Source organism: Leptonotus elevatus, chromosome 1 (assembly GCF_054856555.1).
Source record: "Leptonotus elevatus isolate MCC_2025b chromosome 1, RoL_Lele_1.0, whole genome shotgun sequence".
In the NCBI taxonomy this organism is placed as follows: Eukaryota; Metazoa; Chordata; class Actinopteri; order Syngnathiformes; family Syngnathidae; genus Leptonotus; species Leptonotus elevatus.
The window spans coordinates 35,772,450-35,789,778 of NC_141239.1; the positions used below are offsets into that span (position 1 = coordinate 35,772,450).

General features: G+C 39.8%; 2 protein-coding genes across 3 annotated transcripts; both read left to right on the top strand.

Annotated features, from left to right (window-relative positions):
* Positions 1-43: 43 nt before the first annotated feature.
* atpsckmt (fATP synthase c subunit lysine N-methyltransferase) lies at positions 44-1,980 on the top strand. Its single transcript, XM_086095230.1, has 4 exons — positions 44-428; positions 599-736; positions 1,438-1,488; positions 1,630-1,980. The coding sequence occupies exons 1-4, from the start codon at positions 144-146 to the stop codon at positions 1,792-1,794; spliced, it is 639 nt and encodes a 212-aa protein (XP_085951356.1). The 5' UTR covers positions 44-143; the 3' UTR covers positions 1,795-1,980.
* A 141-nt stretch (positions 1,981-2,121) lies between these two features.
* Positions 2,122-16,866, top strand: LOC147181864 (E3 ubiquitin-protein ligase MARCHF6-like). 2 transcript variants are annotated; one of them, XM_086095189.1, is made up of 26 exons: positions 2,122-2,995; positions 3,625-3,724; positions 4,043-4,116; positions 4,271-4,414; positions 5,672-5,744; positions 5,942-6,122; positions 6,320-6,581; positions 7,304-7,362; positions 7,684-7,716; positions 8,325-8,376; positions 9,832-9,890; positions 9,994-10,074; positions 10,537-10,605; positions 10,692-10,766; positions 11,349-11,483; positions 11,584-11,703; positions 11,802-11,902; positions 12,043-12,180; positions 12,515-12,707; positions 12,795-12,864; positions 12,952-13,133; positions 13,228-13,362; positions 14,092-14,181; positions 14,407-14,539; positions 14,658-14,793; positions 15,411-16,866. In XM_086095189.1, the coding sequence occupies exons 1-26, from the start codon at positions 2,977-2,979 to the stop codon at positions 15,484-15,486; spliced, it is 2,790 nt and encodes a 929-aa protein (XP_085951315.1). In that variant the 5' UTR covers positions 2,122-2,976; the 3' UTR covers positions 15,487-16,866. The 2 variants fall into 2 exon arrangements, with proteins under 2 accessions (XP_085951315.1, XP_085951322.1); XM_086095196.1 differs by having other exon boundaries at positions 3,628-3,724.
* The last annotated feature ends 463 nt before the right edge of the window (positions 16,867-17,329 follow it).

The following is a 17,329-nucleotide window of genomic DNA, read 5'->3' on the forward strand; positions in this document are numbered from 1 at the left end:
GGGTGGAACCTTTGGTAGGCAAGACAAACCAAGTCGGACTTATTATAGCGCTGCGAGGGTTAAAATGGGCCGTCTTTTCGAGTGTTGCAGTATTTCATTTATTGCGTTTAGACTCGTTATCATGCATTGGTCGACAGCCCATCATGTCTGAAAATGCGTTTTTTACGGAGTCAGCAGGACAATCTATCACGATCGAGAGCAAAAGCAGAAGTCGATTGGGTCTCATCGTAACGGGTTTGGTCGGAGGCTCGCTTGTTGCCCTCTACGCTGTGGCTACGCCGTTTGTGGCCCCCGCGTTGAGGAAAATCTGCCTACCGTTTGTCCCCGCGACCACCACACAAGTGGAGAATGTCCTCAATGCCTTGCGAACCAGGTCTGGGACCCTGGTGGACATTGGAAGTGGAGATGGGAGAATAGTAAGTAGAGCAGTGAGTACTCAATAGTAATCATTGTCAATTATCAATAGTATAATTTGAATGAAATAGTAAATCACTGTTTCAGAAGAGGATTTCTGTACACTGGAAATGAATTCTGAAACAGTATGCTGCAGCAGCTACATGTCCAGTACTTTAATGTTTAATACCCCTCTCTTGCATAGGTGATAGCTGCAGCAAGGCATGGATTTTTGGCATCAGGCTTTGAGTTGAACCCCTGGCTGGTGTGGTATTCCCGGTACAAAGCTTGGAGAGAAGGAGTCCACCGCTCTACTTCCTTTCACATCTCTGACTTATGGAAGGTCAGTGTGTTAGTATCTGATGGCACGAGTTGTGTTCTATAGAGCCGTGTATTTCGATTACAATGAAACTGAATGACCAAGCGGAATGAAAATACTCCATATATTGCCTCAGTTAGAATAAAGAGATCATGAGAGAACACATCATGTAAACAGTTCATTTGTAATAGCTATGGTTTGCTCATGCACTGTTTTGATGTACCAACGTAAATGCATCGTGACTTTGTCATTTGTCCACTTGAAAATGGTGGCTTCTCTGCGATGGGAGAGCTTGTTTGAAGTACAGTACTTGTAATATGTTTTAATGAAAGTGGAAAATTTAAAACAACTACTGTGCTAAATAGACGACTGATTGAACGCCATCTTTTCACCTAGTTCTATGTTCTCCTACTAGTAGTCTAAACATGGTATAGTTGTTTCTCTTCTTAATTCTTATTCCACAAACAAAAATATTACTGTAATCAGAATGACGTGTTTAGATTAGTATATATAATATAATGGCAAATAAGTGTTTTGACTTTCAAAAAAGAGAGAAAACTGAGCCACTCAAAGATGGTCCAAGTAAAAGGCCTTTATTGCCACATAGCCAATGCGTTTTGTTTTTTGTCTTGACTTTGACTTCAAGAATAAATGGTTACTAATAATTATATATAGTATGGTCAGAAGAACTTCGTGATAATCATTTCCTATTTATTCTTTTCTAGGTCAGCTTTGCACAGTACTCCAATGTTGTGATTTTTGGCGTCCCACAAATGGTAAGTTCTGATGTACATATTCTTATACAGTATTTTATTTAATATCAAATAAGAAATACACCAGTAAAAAGTGAGGAGCGTTTCACGATAATTGCTTGAGAACGTTTTTAAAGTGTCACTTAAATGTTATCATGGTTACAGATGGACAAATTGGAGCTGAAACTGGAAAGCGAGTTACCAAGCTGCGCTAAGGTGGTCGCCTGCCGATTCCCATTTCCCAACTGGGTTCCTGAACATACCGCAGGGGAAGGTGTTGACACGGTGTGGGTGTACAATGCCGATTCATTTAAATCGCTCAGGAACTGAAGGCAACATCGGATAACAAGGACATTGCAGAGTCAGATGCGTGAAGGCTGACGCTGTGACCTGGTCAGCGACTGTCAAAAGGTCACCTGTTGTTTTCTTGAGATAAATCATTATTCTAAAAGTTATTTCACTGGAGTGGAAGTAATGTATCTGAAAATAAAAAAAGAGACTATGCTTATTTCTCAACTTTTGACTTGTAGTTGACTGCTTTCCACAGGTGCTTGAAATTCTTGAGGAATGAACAATTGTTGATTGAAGTGCTTCAAACTGCTTGATGTCTCTCGCTTAAAGTCATGATGACAAGTACTATAAAAATGGACTGTGTACAGCAGGGGTGACCAAGTTCGGTCCTCGAGAGCCTCCGTGTTTCTCTCCACGAAGGCACCTGATTCATGATCAGGATCATTATTAGGCTTCTGCGGAGCTTGCTGATGATCTGATCGCAGACATGGAAAACAGGCTGGATAGTTCGAGGACCGAACTTGGCCACCTGAATTGGTTGTACAGTATTTATTTGTATGAATATGTAATTTGTAGCTGCATCATGTTAAGTTCTGTAGTAAGGCAAATAGACAATTCATGTGTGCCTCAGAAGTAGCCAGTTGGTTATTTCCCACTACAGTTCAAGTACTGTATGATATTTCTGCACAATTGTGGGACCTATTAATTCAAGTTAATGTTACTCGTGAGGCAAAACTGCACTAATTGACATCTGCACACTAAGCACTAGTCGCTAGATGTTAAATTGTGAATTTACTTTATGTAATTAACAGTACTAATATTACAAAGGTGTCAACTCGTGCAGGTTTTGCTTCAATAATAAGAGCGTACTCGTACTGTACATAGACCATACTATTAGGCCAAAAGGATTTTCCATAACATTGGCATGCCTTGATATCGAGAAGGACTTTGAATTTGACTGTGGGGCTCAGCTGACTAACTGCAGTTGGGTTCCATCTAGTGGTAAAAAGACGGAATAGTCCGTTGTTGCATGAAGTACGTGCTCGCCACAGGCTGTTTTACCATGAAGTAAACATGGTGTCTGATGTCAGATGTAAAGCTTGCGTCACCCCTAGACAAAATAATGTTCTCCAGTTTAAGCGACAGTGTCAAATGATAGCCGTTAGATAGTAAGCAGTCATCGCTGACAGACTAACCGAAGCTGTGGAACAAGCGGTCAAGATGGACACCGCCGAGGAAGGTAGCTGGAAAAAATTAATTGCCCCAAACGCTAGCGATAAGTTAAGTAACTGTGTAAACCACTGATATATCTAATGTTCTGATATGTCCGTTATGCTAACAGTGCCACTGGCAGACCCCCACACACCCATTTCTTATAACTGGCCAAGCTACAGCACAAAAGGAAACATGACCACTTAGCGTTAGCCAGCTACATAGCATTAGCTTGGACCGACTTTTGGCTAACCGTTTTTAAAATTAGAATGTCACTGAATAACAGAGATGATACACGTATTACAGTTCACTCCACTGTTACTACTATATAAGGTGACAATTTCTGATCTTCGTTCTAATATTGAATATTTTATTTATTTTGTGTGAATACTGAATATATAATATTGTGTTAAAGTGTCAAATTTTAAGTAGTAGCATGTAGTGCTTTTTTTTTTTTTTGACACAATCTTTATGTTAAATGTCATTGCAGTGCATGTTGTTGCTGTAACTTGTATTTATTATTCACCTTTTATGTACATGTTCCTCTGGTCTACTGCAATTAAATCAACAGGTCCTCTGTTAGATGTATAAGTGTTGATGTTTTGAATATGAAAATAACATAATAATGCAATGCTTTATCGTGTGTCCTGTACAAAGCAGATATTTGTAGAGTGTGTCGTTCAGAGGGAACCCATGACAAACCACTCTATCATCCCTGTGTCTGCACTGGCAGCATCAAGTTTATCCATCAAGAATGGTATGCTTCTCTGCATGCTTTCTCTCTCCTCATAAACCGTTAAGTGAGGTCAAACAAAGGTTGCAATCAGATCTGTAACCATTTTTGTCTTACGAGCATCAAGTCTTATTGTTCATGAAGTTTGGAGAGGTTACAGTGTGTTTGAATGTGGCGTCATTGATGAAACTGTGATGATCATGAAGTTGCGCAGCCACGGTGTAAAAAGGCATCAAATAAATAAAAAAGTTATTGGCTTAATTATTTTATGTTTGATCTAATTTTACAATCAATTGAGTGGTGGGGACAATACATTTACTTTTTGTGGCTTTCTTCTTCTAGCTTGCTGCAGTGGCTTAAACATAGCAGGAAGGAATACTGTGAATTATGCAAACACAGGTTTGCATTTACACCAAGTAAGTGACCTGTTGTGATTTTGTCTTTTGTTATCTTTTATCAAACTAGTTGTTTCATTCATTTAATGTTAACCGCTTCAGTATCTCTTGAATTGGAGCATTTTCAACTGTCTATCATTGACTTTTTCAAACATTTCCTATTTTTTTCCCCCAGTCTACTCTCCAGACATGCCTTCTCGCCTGCCTGTCCAAGACATATTTGCCGGGTTGCTCACCAGTGTTGGAACCGCCATTAGATACTGGTTTCACTACACACTTGTGGCCTTCGCCTGGCTTGGTGTTGTGCCTCTCACAGCATGTAAGTCATAGCAGTCTACTGAGCAGTTTTCTACAGTTTTGATGCATAAGATAGACATCATCTCAAATAACTTCTTTCAAAATACCATATGCACAGCTTTGTTTTTGTTCTGACACTTACGACTTTAAATCATTCTTTAGAGTTGGGAACAAAAAACATTATTTTTCTATAGCTGTATGTTTTCATATTGCATATTTGTATTATATGTTCCACAAACCTTTATTAACTGTGCAGAGTCATATACAATTGTGAAGAAAAGTTATCCACTTAAAAATAAGAACCGTTAAAACGACTCACCCCTTGTGATGACATCAAACAGCAAAGGAGAGGAAACCAGAAGGCGATTGTAGGAGTTTACAGTTATTGCAGGAATTGCCAGTTCCCCAATGCCCAGCTACTGCCTGTTTTAAGCCTGCATAAAAAATGGGTGGGTTACGCTATGCAGAGGATTCATTTTGGAAAAACAAACGAACTGTACCAAGTAAATCACGTGAGTGACTTGCCGTAGCAAGCCCTATGGGACAAGGTAAAAAAAAAAGACAAAAGAAACTTGGTGAAACCTATGAATGACCAACTTGACAAGGACGTAGAAGCAAAACAATTTACTGCAACTACAAGACATATGTGGCCTGGACCTTTATCAGTTAAGTTAAAGTACCACTGATTGTCACACCCACCTAAGTGGGGCCAAATTCTCCGCATTTGACCCATCCCCCTGAGGGAGCGGTGAGCAGCAGCAGGGGCCGCGCTCAGGAATCATTTGGTGATCTAACCCCCCAATTCCAACCCTTAATGCTGAGTGTCAAGCAGGGCGGCAATAGGTCCCATTTTTTAAAATATAGTCTATATTTTTTATAGTATATGACCTGGCCGTGGATTGAACCCACAACCTCCCAGTCTCAGGGCCAGACACTCTACCACTAGCTCACTGAGCTGATCAGTCAAACTATGATGAAATTAATTTGCTTCAAATTATAATTGCACAAATGGTTGCCATGTTGAAATAATAGTCAAACTACTACATGAAGATATAAGCGTGGAGTCTGACTGCAAAAATGTCCCATTATGGTATTTTGGGGAGCAGAAATATAGTTTTATGTTATTAATACTGTGTCTGGTGTTACATTCATGAAAATAATTTGAGCCCCAAAGTGTGGATACAAATCTTTCCAGTCTTAGTTTAAAAATCAACAGTGTGAAAAAATACTCAATATTGAGGTTTATGTTGCTGAACTCTTAATTTTTGTTTCCCAACAGGTCGTATTTACAAGTGTTTATTTACTGGCTCTGTGAGCACTCTTCTTACCCTGCCACTAGATTTGCTCTCAACGTAAGTTCACATTTCCTTATAAGCAATTGGTTTTGACTTAATCTTTTTACATAAATAAATACAATAAAAAAAAAAGTAAATCGCTTTCACATCTTCCATTGCATGATGCATGATTTTCTTTTTTTTTTTTAATCTGCTAACAGCAAGTTTGACTTGTTTTACTAAATTGCTGTATTGCAATTTCCTTCTTTTCACAGACAAAACCTACTTGCTGATTGCCTGCAGGGTTGTTTTGTGGTCACCTGTACACTGTGCGCCTTTATTAGCCTGGTATGGCTTCGAGAGCAAATTGTCCATGGTGGCGCTCCTCTGTGGCTGGACCAGAATCCACCACCTTTGGTTCCTAACCACCCAAATGGCCAAGTACCAGCTAATGAGGTACGTTTAACTCATACTATTACCATTTTTTTTTCTTGTGCCTACACACAAAAAATAAATAAGTATTGAGCTGCACCCAAGCATAATTTATTCTAAGAGACATTCCAAAATAAGCATGATGTGTCATTCTGTGTTATTGATGTAGTAGTGTGCAGACTGTCGTATGTTAATGGGCATTCTGGTGGCTTTATTTGCAGCAGCCTGATGGTATTGCTGCTGCTGTCAACATCCAGGCGGGCGAGGCGGCCATGAACGCTGCAGCAGGCCAAAACCCTGCCGGTCCACATGGGCCAGTGCCTGCTAACCCGCACCAGGATATGGCTGATCTTCATGATGATGATGATGAGGAGGAGGAGGAGGCAGAGGATAATGACGATGACGAAGATGAAGATGAGGATGAGGATGATGAGGAAGACGAGGAAGCCCGAGAAGAGGATGCTGCCAATGCTAATAATGGAGGTTAATATGAATTAGAAAATAAATAGATTATTACTTAAAGGGCTGTATTTTCATGCCCAGCACAATTACAGCGCGAAGGCGTGTTAGTTAATTTTACAGATAAGAAAGGTTATTGCGCCGTTGTGGCCGTGAACACAGATGACTCCATTCATCACCAATCAAAGCACCTCTCATTCCCTTTAAATGTTGCACTGACATGCAATGCATGGAGACTAGTGATGGGCATGACAGTTTTTTTAAGTGAACTGAATCTTTAGAATCAGTTCATTAAAAAGAACCGTTCAAAAGATTCGTTCATTGAATCATTCGTCTATGCAACATCGCACTTCTGCAGCATTTCTTTATGTGCCGTCTATGAAAATAGAGCCTCATAATGTCATTTGTGAAAGGCCATAACTCTTGAGCTTCCTCATTCTGCAAGTCAACCCACCAGAAAGCCTAATTTGGGATTTAAAAATGAGATTTTATGTTATAACACTAAAAGTTACAAAGACTTTATCCAAGCCAGAGAAACACTACAGTATATGATTAAAGAAGCCTGCCCCGTTGACACAAAATGGAACATTCTGTCACACAGCAACTAAAGTAAACTTCAGTACAGAACTTTACCTTCTATTCATTGCTGCCGTTTAATTTTTATTTCAACAAAGTATGTCAATCTTTTGTTCTTCTAGCTGTTAACCTTTCGACTGTTTGAGTTATTATTCCCTTCTCTTTTGCAGACTTACACTGGAATGCTTTGGAGTGGGACCGTGCTGCAGAGGAACTGACTTGGGAAAGGGTGCGACTCTTATTTTCATATTTTTTGTCTTACTCAGTGCTATAGTGTTGCTGGCATGTGGCCCCATATGAAGTGACTGTCCATCTACCGCAAACTCTGTATCACTATCAAAAATGTAATTCATTTTAACAGTCATTATAACTACAACTTCAGGCACCCCCTAGACTTCTTACATTGTTAACCTTTATTTTACTGTTGTTGTGTCCTTGTGTTCTCTGAAAGGCACATGGATAAAATGCCTTTAATACAATGAATTATGATTACTGGTAATAGTAGGAGGTGTTGCAGTTGTATTATTATTTATCTGTTGTTTCTCTTCAGATGCTTGGCCTGGATGGCTCGCTTGTATTCTTGGTAAGCGCGCACACTGGGTCACATGAACAGTGGCAGATAAATGAACATGTTTAGAATATGTGCTGGTGTAGATTATGAAAATATGGTACAAATGACTCATACATGAGTTGTTAGTTATTATATGAAGTTGCGAAAACACAAGAACAGGCCTGACACCTGCATGTGTTTGATGTTTCCCTCCTCCAACACACCAGAATTGAATTAAGTGATCTGGATTGTTATCAGGCTGCTGCAGAGCTTGCCAATGAGCTGATCATTTGATTCAGGTGTGTCGGAGGAGGGAACCATCGAAAAGCATGCTTAACCTCTGGCCCTCGAAGACCAGGATTGCCCACCTGTGATCAAAGGGAACCCTTTTCCTCATTTGAATGATTGTAGATTGTGTTAGGATTAGGCACAATAGAGAGAGAACTCGTGGATTACTTTCAGCCAATATTTTAGGCTGCTAAAGAAATTACCATCAATCAAATGCCATTAAATACATTTACACCACAGTTTCCCTCACTGCTACAGGCTATGTTGCTGTAGTACAAAATATTTTAATATTGTAATTGCGTCTTGAACAAAAGTATATTTGAAGTGACTCTGGCTGGGTGTGTCTACTCAAGGAACATGTCTTCTGGGTCGTCTCTCTCAACACACTCTTCATACTCGTCTTTGGTAAGTGACCTGCAATGTTGCATCCTGTTTAATGTTGTTGTTTAATGGCGTCACCATCTCAATTGACATGTCTGATTATTGGCAGGCTGGCCATGACTAGTACAACTTTAGATGTGCACTTAATGACCTAAGTTATTTTCCCAGTAGGCTACTATGGTAGAAAACAGGTACTGTAAATGGATGGATAAATAGAGAGATACCAGTAAATACTTTATTAGTCCTGTGTGGGAAATGAAATGAGTGTGCCAATACCAGTTATGGTTCAGTTGAGAGTACTTGTATAAAACTTTACTGGCTTGTAATGCTGTCAGTTCAGCCGTATCCTTGTAGAGCTATGAATTACAGAAACGCAAAGGTCTCAAGGTTTTGATTTGGGGGGTTTTAAACTCGGTTTATACAAACCTCTTTTCCTAATTGTTAGTATCACTGACTATGTTTACATGCAGCTAATATTCAGGTTAAGGTCAAAATTCCGGTTAATGAAACATTCGGGATAACCTGTTGACATTCTTGAGTGGACTGAGTTAGAGTTCCCGTATACATGGTTATTGTGCTCATACCCCCGTTCAAAAGCGCGATGTACGGACGTCATTACACAAATAGATGTATTTTTCTGTTTGTTTTTTTAACTTTCTACATTCAATAAAATACATTCTATTTACTGTATGTAAAATACAGTAGGTTGTTTCCTCCTCGATTAAAAAGTGTGGTTCTTTGTTGCGTTGTCAGCATGTCCGCTTGTGTATTTCCAGTGTGCTGCACATCAGAAGCACGGACTTTTATACATGTGTATAGATTGTGGCATTGTGAGATGAGATAAGATTTGTGGAGGAATCAGTGTACGGTATTTAAGTGAGACTCGTGAAGCGAATGGGATGGCGCTGCACATACGAGTCGGACTTTGAAAATTTCTGAGAACCAGCCGGGCAGGGGGCAAATGTGGTCAGGGAGGCCGCCCCATAGCGCCCCTACGTCGGATATGACAGGCGAGAGCCCCCCCTGCAGTCAGAAATTTTCAAAGTCAGCCAATCTATCTCTCCATCTCTCTCTCTCTCTCTCTCTCTCTCTCTCTCTCTCTCTCTCTCTCTCTCTCTCTCTCTCTCTCTCTCTCTCTCTCTCTCTCTCTCTCTCTATATATATATATATATATATATATATATATATATATATATATATATATATATATATATATATATTTTGTAAGGGTCATTGGCTGCATGTAAACGTACTCAGATTTTTCTTCTCTCCACATTCAAAAATTCATGAATCTGCTGTAAACATTTCTGAATAATTGATGCCCCCCATTAAAAATAAATAAATCAATAGTTTAAAATGAATGGATGAATAATCAACTGTGGCATTGTAGAGCAAACACATTTTACCACTATACTGTATACTCCAAATTATGTGCGGCACTGTGCAATCAGTCCTAACATAAGTTTTCTATATTTGTAGCATTTTGCCCTTATCACATTGGCCATTTCTCAATAGTAGGACTTGGCTTCACTGAACAGGTAAGTACACAGCCATTTCTTAAAAATAGTTTACTATTAATAGCATTTACTGTAATGTATTTTGTATGTACCGTATTGATTAATTTTTTTTTTATTGTGGCAGGTTCAAGCTTCACATTTTGATGGTCTCATCACCACTGTAGTGGGTTACATCCTACTGGCCGGGGCGCTCATCATCTGCCACGTATCCTTTCCTACAAACAATCACCTCACTTTACTTTGGATGTCACTTGTTGAGTTTTTATTGGAAGTTTTTGTTATACCCATTATGATTCCTCAAGACTCTGCTGTATATTTTGTGTTGCACACCACATAAAGTACCAGATCACACACATGAAGGCATGCATTTCTAGGGATTCAGGTGGAAGAGGCACACGAACAATCTTGCACCACCTGAGTGTGGCGACGATACCTTGCTTAAAAGGCTACCTGAACTGTACCGTACCTTGAAAGTAGGCTAGCATCTTTCCAACAACTAGTAGCATTTCTTTTGGCAGCAGTTGGACTCGAACCTGTGTTTTTCAATATACAATCATTTTGTATTTTGTATCACAAACCATTTTGCATACAATATAATATATACAATATTTACCGTAAGTTATGACTATTTGTGTCACATATCAGTCCTTAACTCTGCCCTTTTTAGGCGCTGGCTTCGTTAGTGAAATTCCAGCGCTCAAAACGTCTCCTGGGTCTCTGCTACATTGTTGTCAAGGTAAACTGCAGAAGTGCAGTCTAATCTACTTAACAGTATTATGATCTTGTTACTTGACTGTTACCCAGCTATGCTCCATTTTGTAGGTGTCTTTGCTGGTTGTTATGGAGATCGGATTGTTCCCGCTGATTTGTGGCTGGTGGCTAGACCTTTGTTCACTGGTAAGCCGAAGAAGCTATTGTTAATATAAAAATGTAAAAAAATCTAACAAAAAAAATACAAAAACTGATCCTTTATTAGTTCTGCCACATGATTGACATTTACCTCTTTCAGCTAATAATCGCTTATAATTATGTGAAAGGCTAAACACTAATGAGAAAAACTGAAAAACACCAATTGAGTGGCAAGAGAGCAATGGAGTCCAGTTGATCACAAGCTGCTTTGATCAGCAAGACAATACTCCGTTCGGGAATTCAACTTTTTTTTCTTTTTTAAAAATCTATATTTACATTAAATTCTGGATTTTTGAGCTGGTTTTACCACCTAACTGTTTCAAGTTCTAAAGGTCCATTTTAGATCTTTTAGAAAGTTCCAGAGTAGGAGTAGCATGACTCCCTTTAAAGTTGATGTTGGGCTTTGTTATTTGTTCAACAATACATGAATGTAATCAGGTGTGTTATGTTTATGTGGCAACAATTTCAACAAAATGTCAACCCATGTCCACATACCACAGTATCAGATTGCATAACACGTTCATTGTTTTATGTATTTATTTTTAAATAGTTCTTTCTTGGTCATCACAGGAGATGTTTGATGCAACCTTCAAAGACAGGGAGCAGAGTTTCGACTCATCTCCGGGTACCACCATGTTCCTCCATTGGCTGGTTGGCATGGTCTATGTCTTCTACTTTGCTTCTTTTATCCTACTGCTCAGGGAGGTAAGTGGGGAATTGAATGTTTATTTTTCACGATAATGTTCTATAAGTGGTGTCAACATGCACTTCCAAATCTTAATTTGGTTCCCGTTCCTGTTTGGAGGTTCTGCGACCTGGTGTGCTGTGGTTCTTGAGGAATCTGAACGACCCAGACTTTAACCCAGTTCAAGAAATGATCCACCTTCCTATTTACAGACACCTTAGAAGATTTTTACTCTCTGTGGTCAGTCAATCTCCCTACTGACATATTAAGTTAAGCTTTAAAGTAAATAAGATGCTTTACATAACTGCTTTATTTTGTCCTGTGTGTGTGATTTTTAGGTGGTGTTTGGTTCCATGGTTCTACTGATGCTTTGGCTGCCTATTAGGATCATTAAGTTTTTCTTCACCACTTTCCTGCCCTACAATGTCATGCTTTACAGGTACACAGAACTAACTTGACTGTGGTCTCAGTGCCATCATTTTTAACATTTGTAAATTACAAACAATACTTGACGCCTACAGTTTTCAAAACGCTACTTTGAGACTGAATTGAGTGCTGCGTTTGGCCTTATTTCCACAGTGATGCTCCTGTCAGCGAGCTGTCATTGGAGCTGCTTTTGCTCCAGGTTGTCCTTCCCGCATTGCTGGAGCAGGGCCACACTCGACAGTGGCTCAAAGGACTTGTCCACGCTTGGACATTCACCGCTGGCTACGTTCTGTAGGTTGCAGGCACTCACCTCCAAAACGTAACAACAAAACAGGTCCTCATTTTTGATGGAGTTGTGTTCTACCAGCGGAATATGTTACTGCCAAATGCTAATGTTGTCATGAAGTCGCAATTGCAGTAAATATTTGTAGAAAAACACTTTTAGGCCATAAATATAAAATAATAAAATTAAAAAGAGTAAGTACGGCAACAACTGAGTGCCTTCTACTCTACATATTCTAACCTCTAAATGTACGTCGATACAGAGGACTGAATTATGTAAATGTTTCACATCAAAATGGCTCGTTTGGTGGTTTGCTGATACTTGACCATGCCCATTCTCCAGGGACCTCCACTCCTATTTGCTGGGGGACCTGGAAGACAATGACAATCAACCCAACCTCCCTCCTGGTCTTGATAACAACAACCCAATCCCCGGCCTCGACGAGGGGCTCCATGCTGCCCATCAGGCCATTTTGCAGCAGGGCGGCCCAGTGGGTTTCCGGCCGTATCAACAGCCGCGCAACTTCTCCATTAAGGTAACAAACCACAGGCGAGTTCATGATCTGGGATAATTCTGTTGAAGTGGATCTTCAATATTAACTTCTGCGGTTTCTGCTTGTCAGATAATTCTGCTGGTTGTTTTTATGTGTGTCACGCTACTGCTGGCTAGTCTGCTCTGCCTCACACTACCTGGTAAGTTGAGGCTTATATAGCATTTTTTATTTATGTTATTTTTTTTGAAGAGTTAATAATGAATTTCTTCTCGGCCTCCATTTCTAGTGTGGGTGGGTCGCTGGCTAATGTCCTTCTGGATGGGGAGCGCTACAATTCATGAGCTGTACACAGCAGCTAGTGGCCTCTACGTTTGCTGGATGTGCGTTCGAGCTGCCACTGTGTTGCTATCCTGGATGCCACAGGGATGGCCTGCCATTGTGCTTAAAGCCCGTGAGTGGACCCTCATGGTAAGCTCTGGCTGAGATAAAGCTCTTCTGGATTTTTCGATCCATCCCTTGGATATATTTCAATATGTTCAGGTCATTGTGTTCCTAATAACAGATTGTGAAGACCTTGGTTGTCGCAGTTCTCTTGGCCGGAGTGATTCCTCTGCTTTTGGGTCTCCTGTTTGAGCAAGTCATCGTGGCTCCACTCAGAGTCCCACTAGACCAGACCCCTCTCTTCTTCCCTTGGCAGGTACTGTAAAGTCCATGGAGTTTTGTGCTTAAGATCAGTATGGCTGGCAAGAAGCTTTAGTAGGAGGCTCAAGACACACCTTTTTTAGTTTTTAGCTTTTAAGTGATCTCTTTTATGCTTAGAATTTATTAATCTTAATATCTTTTATTATTTACCAGCTTATATCATATTGTCTTTTAGCTTTTTTATTTCGTTGTCTTTTAGCATTTAGCGCCAGTGTTACTTCATGGGGGGTTGGCTTCTCGCTGGGAGTGGTGGCTGGTCTTCTCATTGGGGGGAAGGGGTGGGGGTCGTCCTGGTTGCACCCTAGCTCTGGGGTACTGTGAAGGGCTCCACACCCTGTGATCAATCTGGGCCGGGGTCTCTGGGATGGTGCCATTCCCTGTGTCCGTCCATAGGCTGTCATCCCTCTCAGTGTGGCTGAGCTCCTCTTGAGTGCTTTTTCTCACATGGTTTCACTGCACCCCGCCATGATTTTTTTTTTTACATAGTTCTCAGATTGCGTGTGAGCACAAGTGTGCTCGTGGGGATGTTGAGGGCAGGGGTTGGGTTTTCTTTGGTTTGACTATGGACTTTGAGTTGCAATTTTGACGTATGAAAAGTGCTATGTAGATAAAGTTTGATTTGATTAGGTATACTTAAGAAAGATTTGAACAATTCTGGCTAACCAGCATGCATACGTCACTGTGTATCCACTGTTAAATTATTGTTTGTGTGTTTATGTTGCAGGACTGGGCCTTGGGCGTCCTCCATTCTAAAATCATTGCTGCTGTGACATTGATGGGCCCTCAGTGGTGGCTCAAGACTGTAATCGAACAGGTCAGCCACAGATAACCAAGCCTAAAGAGCAAATGATGATATCTTTTTCACGTCAACTCTCTTCGATTCAAATCAACTTTTCACATATCACTATGGAATGGAATGGATCTTTATTGGCATTGTACATGCACAAATGCGGAGGGAGACGGGATGATTAACATCATTTTACTACAACTGTTTGAATCTGCAGCGAAAGCAAACCCAAATGCACATGCTTTGTTGTAGGTGTATGCTAACGGAATCCGAAACATGGACCTTCACTTCATTGTGAGGAGACTGGCTGCCCCAGTTGTCTGCATCCTGCTGCTGGCTCTGTGTGTCCCCTACCTAATCTCCAAAGGCATAACACCTCTGCTGGGTGAGTAATGCTCCCTGCTTAATATGCATTCTAATTGAGTTGTGGTATATTCCTCGTCCCTCACCCTTCCCCATGTTCTCTTCTCACCTCTCCACATTTTGTCCTCCACCACGAACAGTTGTGCAGCCGGAGATGCAGACACTTGCAGAGAGGAGGATCTATCCATTCCTACTTATGGTGGTGTCATTGTTGGCGATTCTGTCCTTCCAAATACAGCAGTTCAAACGTCTGTACGAGCACATCAAGAACGACAAGTAAGTATACCAAGATGTTTATGGTGTGGGGTACAATGCAAACACATGCTACGATAAGTGCAAGGAGGGACTGAAATTCCAACATTCTTAAGGGTTACCCATTTGCTGATTAAAAAGGAGAAATAATCAAAGAAAAACTTTGAAATACAGCACAGTTGAACCTCCACAATCAAACACAATACATTACGTGATAGTGGTGTACTATATATTTTTTTAACTGAATCGTAAAACATTTAAAGAAAAAAATAATACAGTAGTCATATTAATCTCTTACGAAAATGATTGTGATTTGCTGCAGTTGTATGCGTAATAATGTAACTGAAAAGTATATCAAACTAGTAACCCTTTGCATAAATCATTACCAAGAAGTGGCTCTGTTTTGTTCAATCATAAACAATACCAAATAAACAACATCAGAAAAAAATATTTTGCAATGAACTTTAATGCCAAATATTTTTAATCTGATTATTTAATTAATTGATGGAATAATTGATACTAAATATAATTGACAGTGAGTCAGTGACAGGCTAGTAAAAGAACCCTTTACGTATATTTGTTTTCAGGCAAAAAGTAGATGAGTTAAGATTGATGATTACAGCACCGTCTCCTCCTTTTAGGTACCTGGTTGGACAACGACTGGTCAACTATGAACGTAAGGCGGCAGGAGCAAATCCATCCGCCACCTCTCTGTAGACATGACCCTTGTGTTGGATCAGACCTCACGTCGACAGCTACCACTTACGCAAGCAACTGTGGTGAAACTCCCTTTGCTTGATGCAACCTTTAAAAATGCTTTTGCCAAAGTAAGGTGAGATTTAGGTCTCTATTGTTGCTTGGCTGCAAAAACCTGTCAGAAAGAGTGCCAAAGTTGTTGACTGGCCATTGTCCATCCTGTTTTTTTTCTTTGCCGAGATAACAGAAGTCAACAAACTTTCCTTGTATTTTTTTTTTTAACCCCTAATTTTGCTTCCTTTTGTATGAAACGTGTCAGACTGTATGTCTTTGACTTTTCAACTATGAGGAGGAGAGAGAGATAAAGCAAGACAAATGTTTTTGTTCATCCTTCCTAATAGTTATCTTATAATTTGACAAGAGGGAAATATATTGTGTAACTATTGGTTTTTACATTTGATCTGAATTACTTTTACAAAGATTGAAGTACATTAACAAAAGAACAATATGGCAGCAGAGAAACATTAACAGGAAGAAAGGTCATATTTGAACGGGCATTGTAAACTAGGGGCAAGTTTTTCAGTCGTTTCAGCTTGAAACCTGTCTGGTTATTTTCATTCTTCACTGGTTGTTTTTTCTTCATTTTGCTTCTTTAAAAAATATGCTGCTATGAAGTATGTATATTCTGACTGCATCTACGTGGTAACATGCTGCTTTAGTTGGGAAATGTACAAAAACACTGATTACAGAACATTTCCATTTTCGTTTCGCACCTTGCCCTGGGTTCTCCCCTTTGTGGAATTTTCAATTCATCCACTTTCAACTTAGTAACGTTTCTGTGATTGTCCGACCATTTGTTTAATGTTCCACAATTTCAACATTGTAACTTAAATGCAGTCTTTGCACATGCGCCTGAACCAGCATCAGGGCGTTCCTACAATGGCAACAGTGACTCCACTCTTGTGTACCAGCTGCACTCGGCTTGACAATTTTCTTGTCAAGCTGAGCAATTGTTCTTTGTTAAACATGAATGTGGTATTGCAATGTTAGATAAGTTTAATGTTAATATAAGAATACCAGTAGGATGTTTTGCTAATCAGTTGCTAACTAAAAAGTGTGTGTTTTTAAGTGCGTTAGTCAGTGTTTTACGAAGTTTTGTAATGTTATTCACCATGGCATTTCTTTTTCATGTGTAGCTTTTTTTCCCCTGTAATACTGCTAATGTTAAGAAGCGCCCATTTAGAATGGCCTTGGCCTGAGCTACACTTCAATTTGTTAGTCTTAAATTTTAATTTCAGGAGGTAAACAAATTTATTTTTGTATGAAAAAATAAGGCAGTGGCATGTGTGCTAATTAAAAAAAGAATGATAAAAGAAAACAAAATAAACAGTATCGTGTTGATTCATTTCTATACAGTTTTTCAGTGGCCAAATAGATTCATATGTCAAGAAACTCAGTAAAACAAAACTGGCCCGTTTGCCGGAAGAGGGCTGTTTACATTTGCTATTATTTAAATGTGAGTTTTACAAGAACTCAGCAAAGTCAGTTCAGACTCACATTCACACTCAAATTCGGCTTCTGTATTTTTTTATGGGCAGAACGATGGTGAACACCTTTGAGAGATTCTGGATATGAATATCAAGTCTGGCCCTCCCGAGTGAAAAGCCGGCTTCCCATTTGTTCTTGTGTGCCCCACCCCCATTGTTTGAATGCTTTTTTGTCTTTTGTCCCTGTAATTGACTGTCAACTAGTCAAGTCCTGCCTCTGGCCCCAAATACCTGGGATATGCTCCACCTTAACCAAATTTAAGGTAATGAGAACAAGCAAGCATAGAAAAATGATGGATATTTATTTGTGTTAACAA

Excerpts from the sequence above, each read along its gene's own strand:
- atpsckmt (XM_086095230.1), top strand. The coding sequence starts at position 144 with ATGTCTGAAAATGCGTTTTTTACGGAGTCAGCAGGACAATCTATCACG. Across the intron at positions 429-598 it reads GGAGAATAGTAAGTAGAGCA|GTGATAGCTGCAGCAAGGCA; the intron begins GTGAGTACTCAA and ends TCTCTTGCATAG. Across the intron at positions 1,489-1,629 it reads TTTTTGGCGTCCCACAAATG|ATGGACAAATTGGAGCTGAA; the intron begins GTAAGTTCTGAT and ends TCATGGTTACAG.
- LOC147181864 (XM_086095189.1), top strand. Across the intron at positions 12,865-12,951 it reads GCTCTGCCTCACACTACCTG|TGTGGGTGGGTCGCTGGCTA; the intron begins GTAAGTTGAGGC and ends CTCCATTTCTAG. Across the intron at positions 14,182-14,406 it reads TCAAGACTGTAATCGAACAG|GTGTATGCTAACGGAATCCG; the intron begins GTCAGCCACAGA and ends GCTTTGTTGTAG.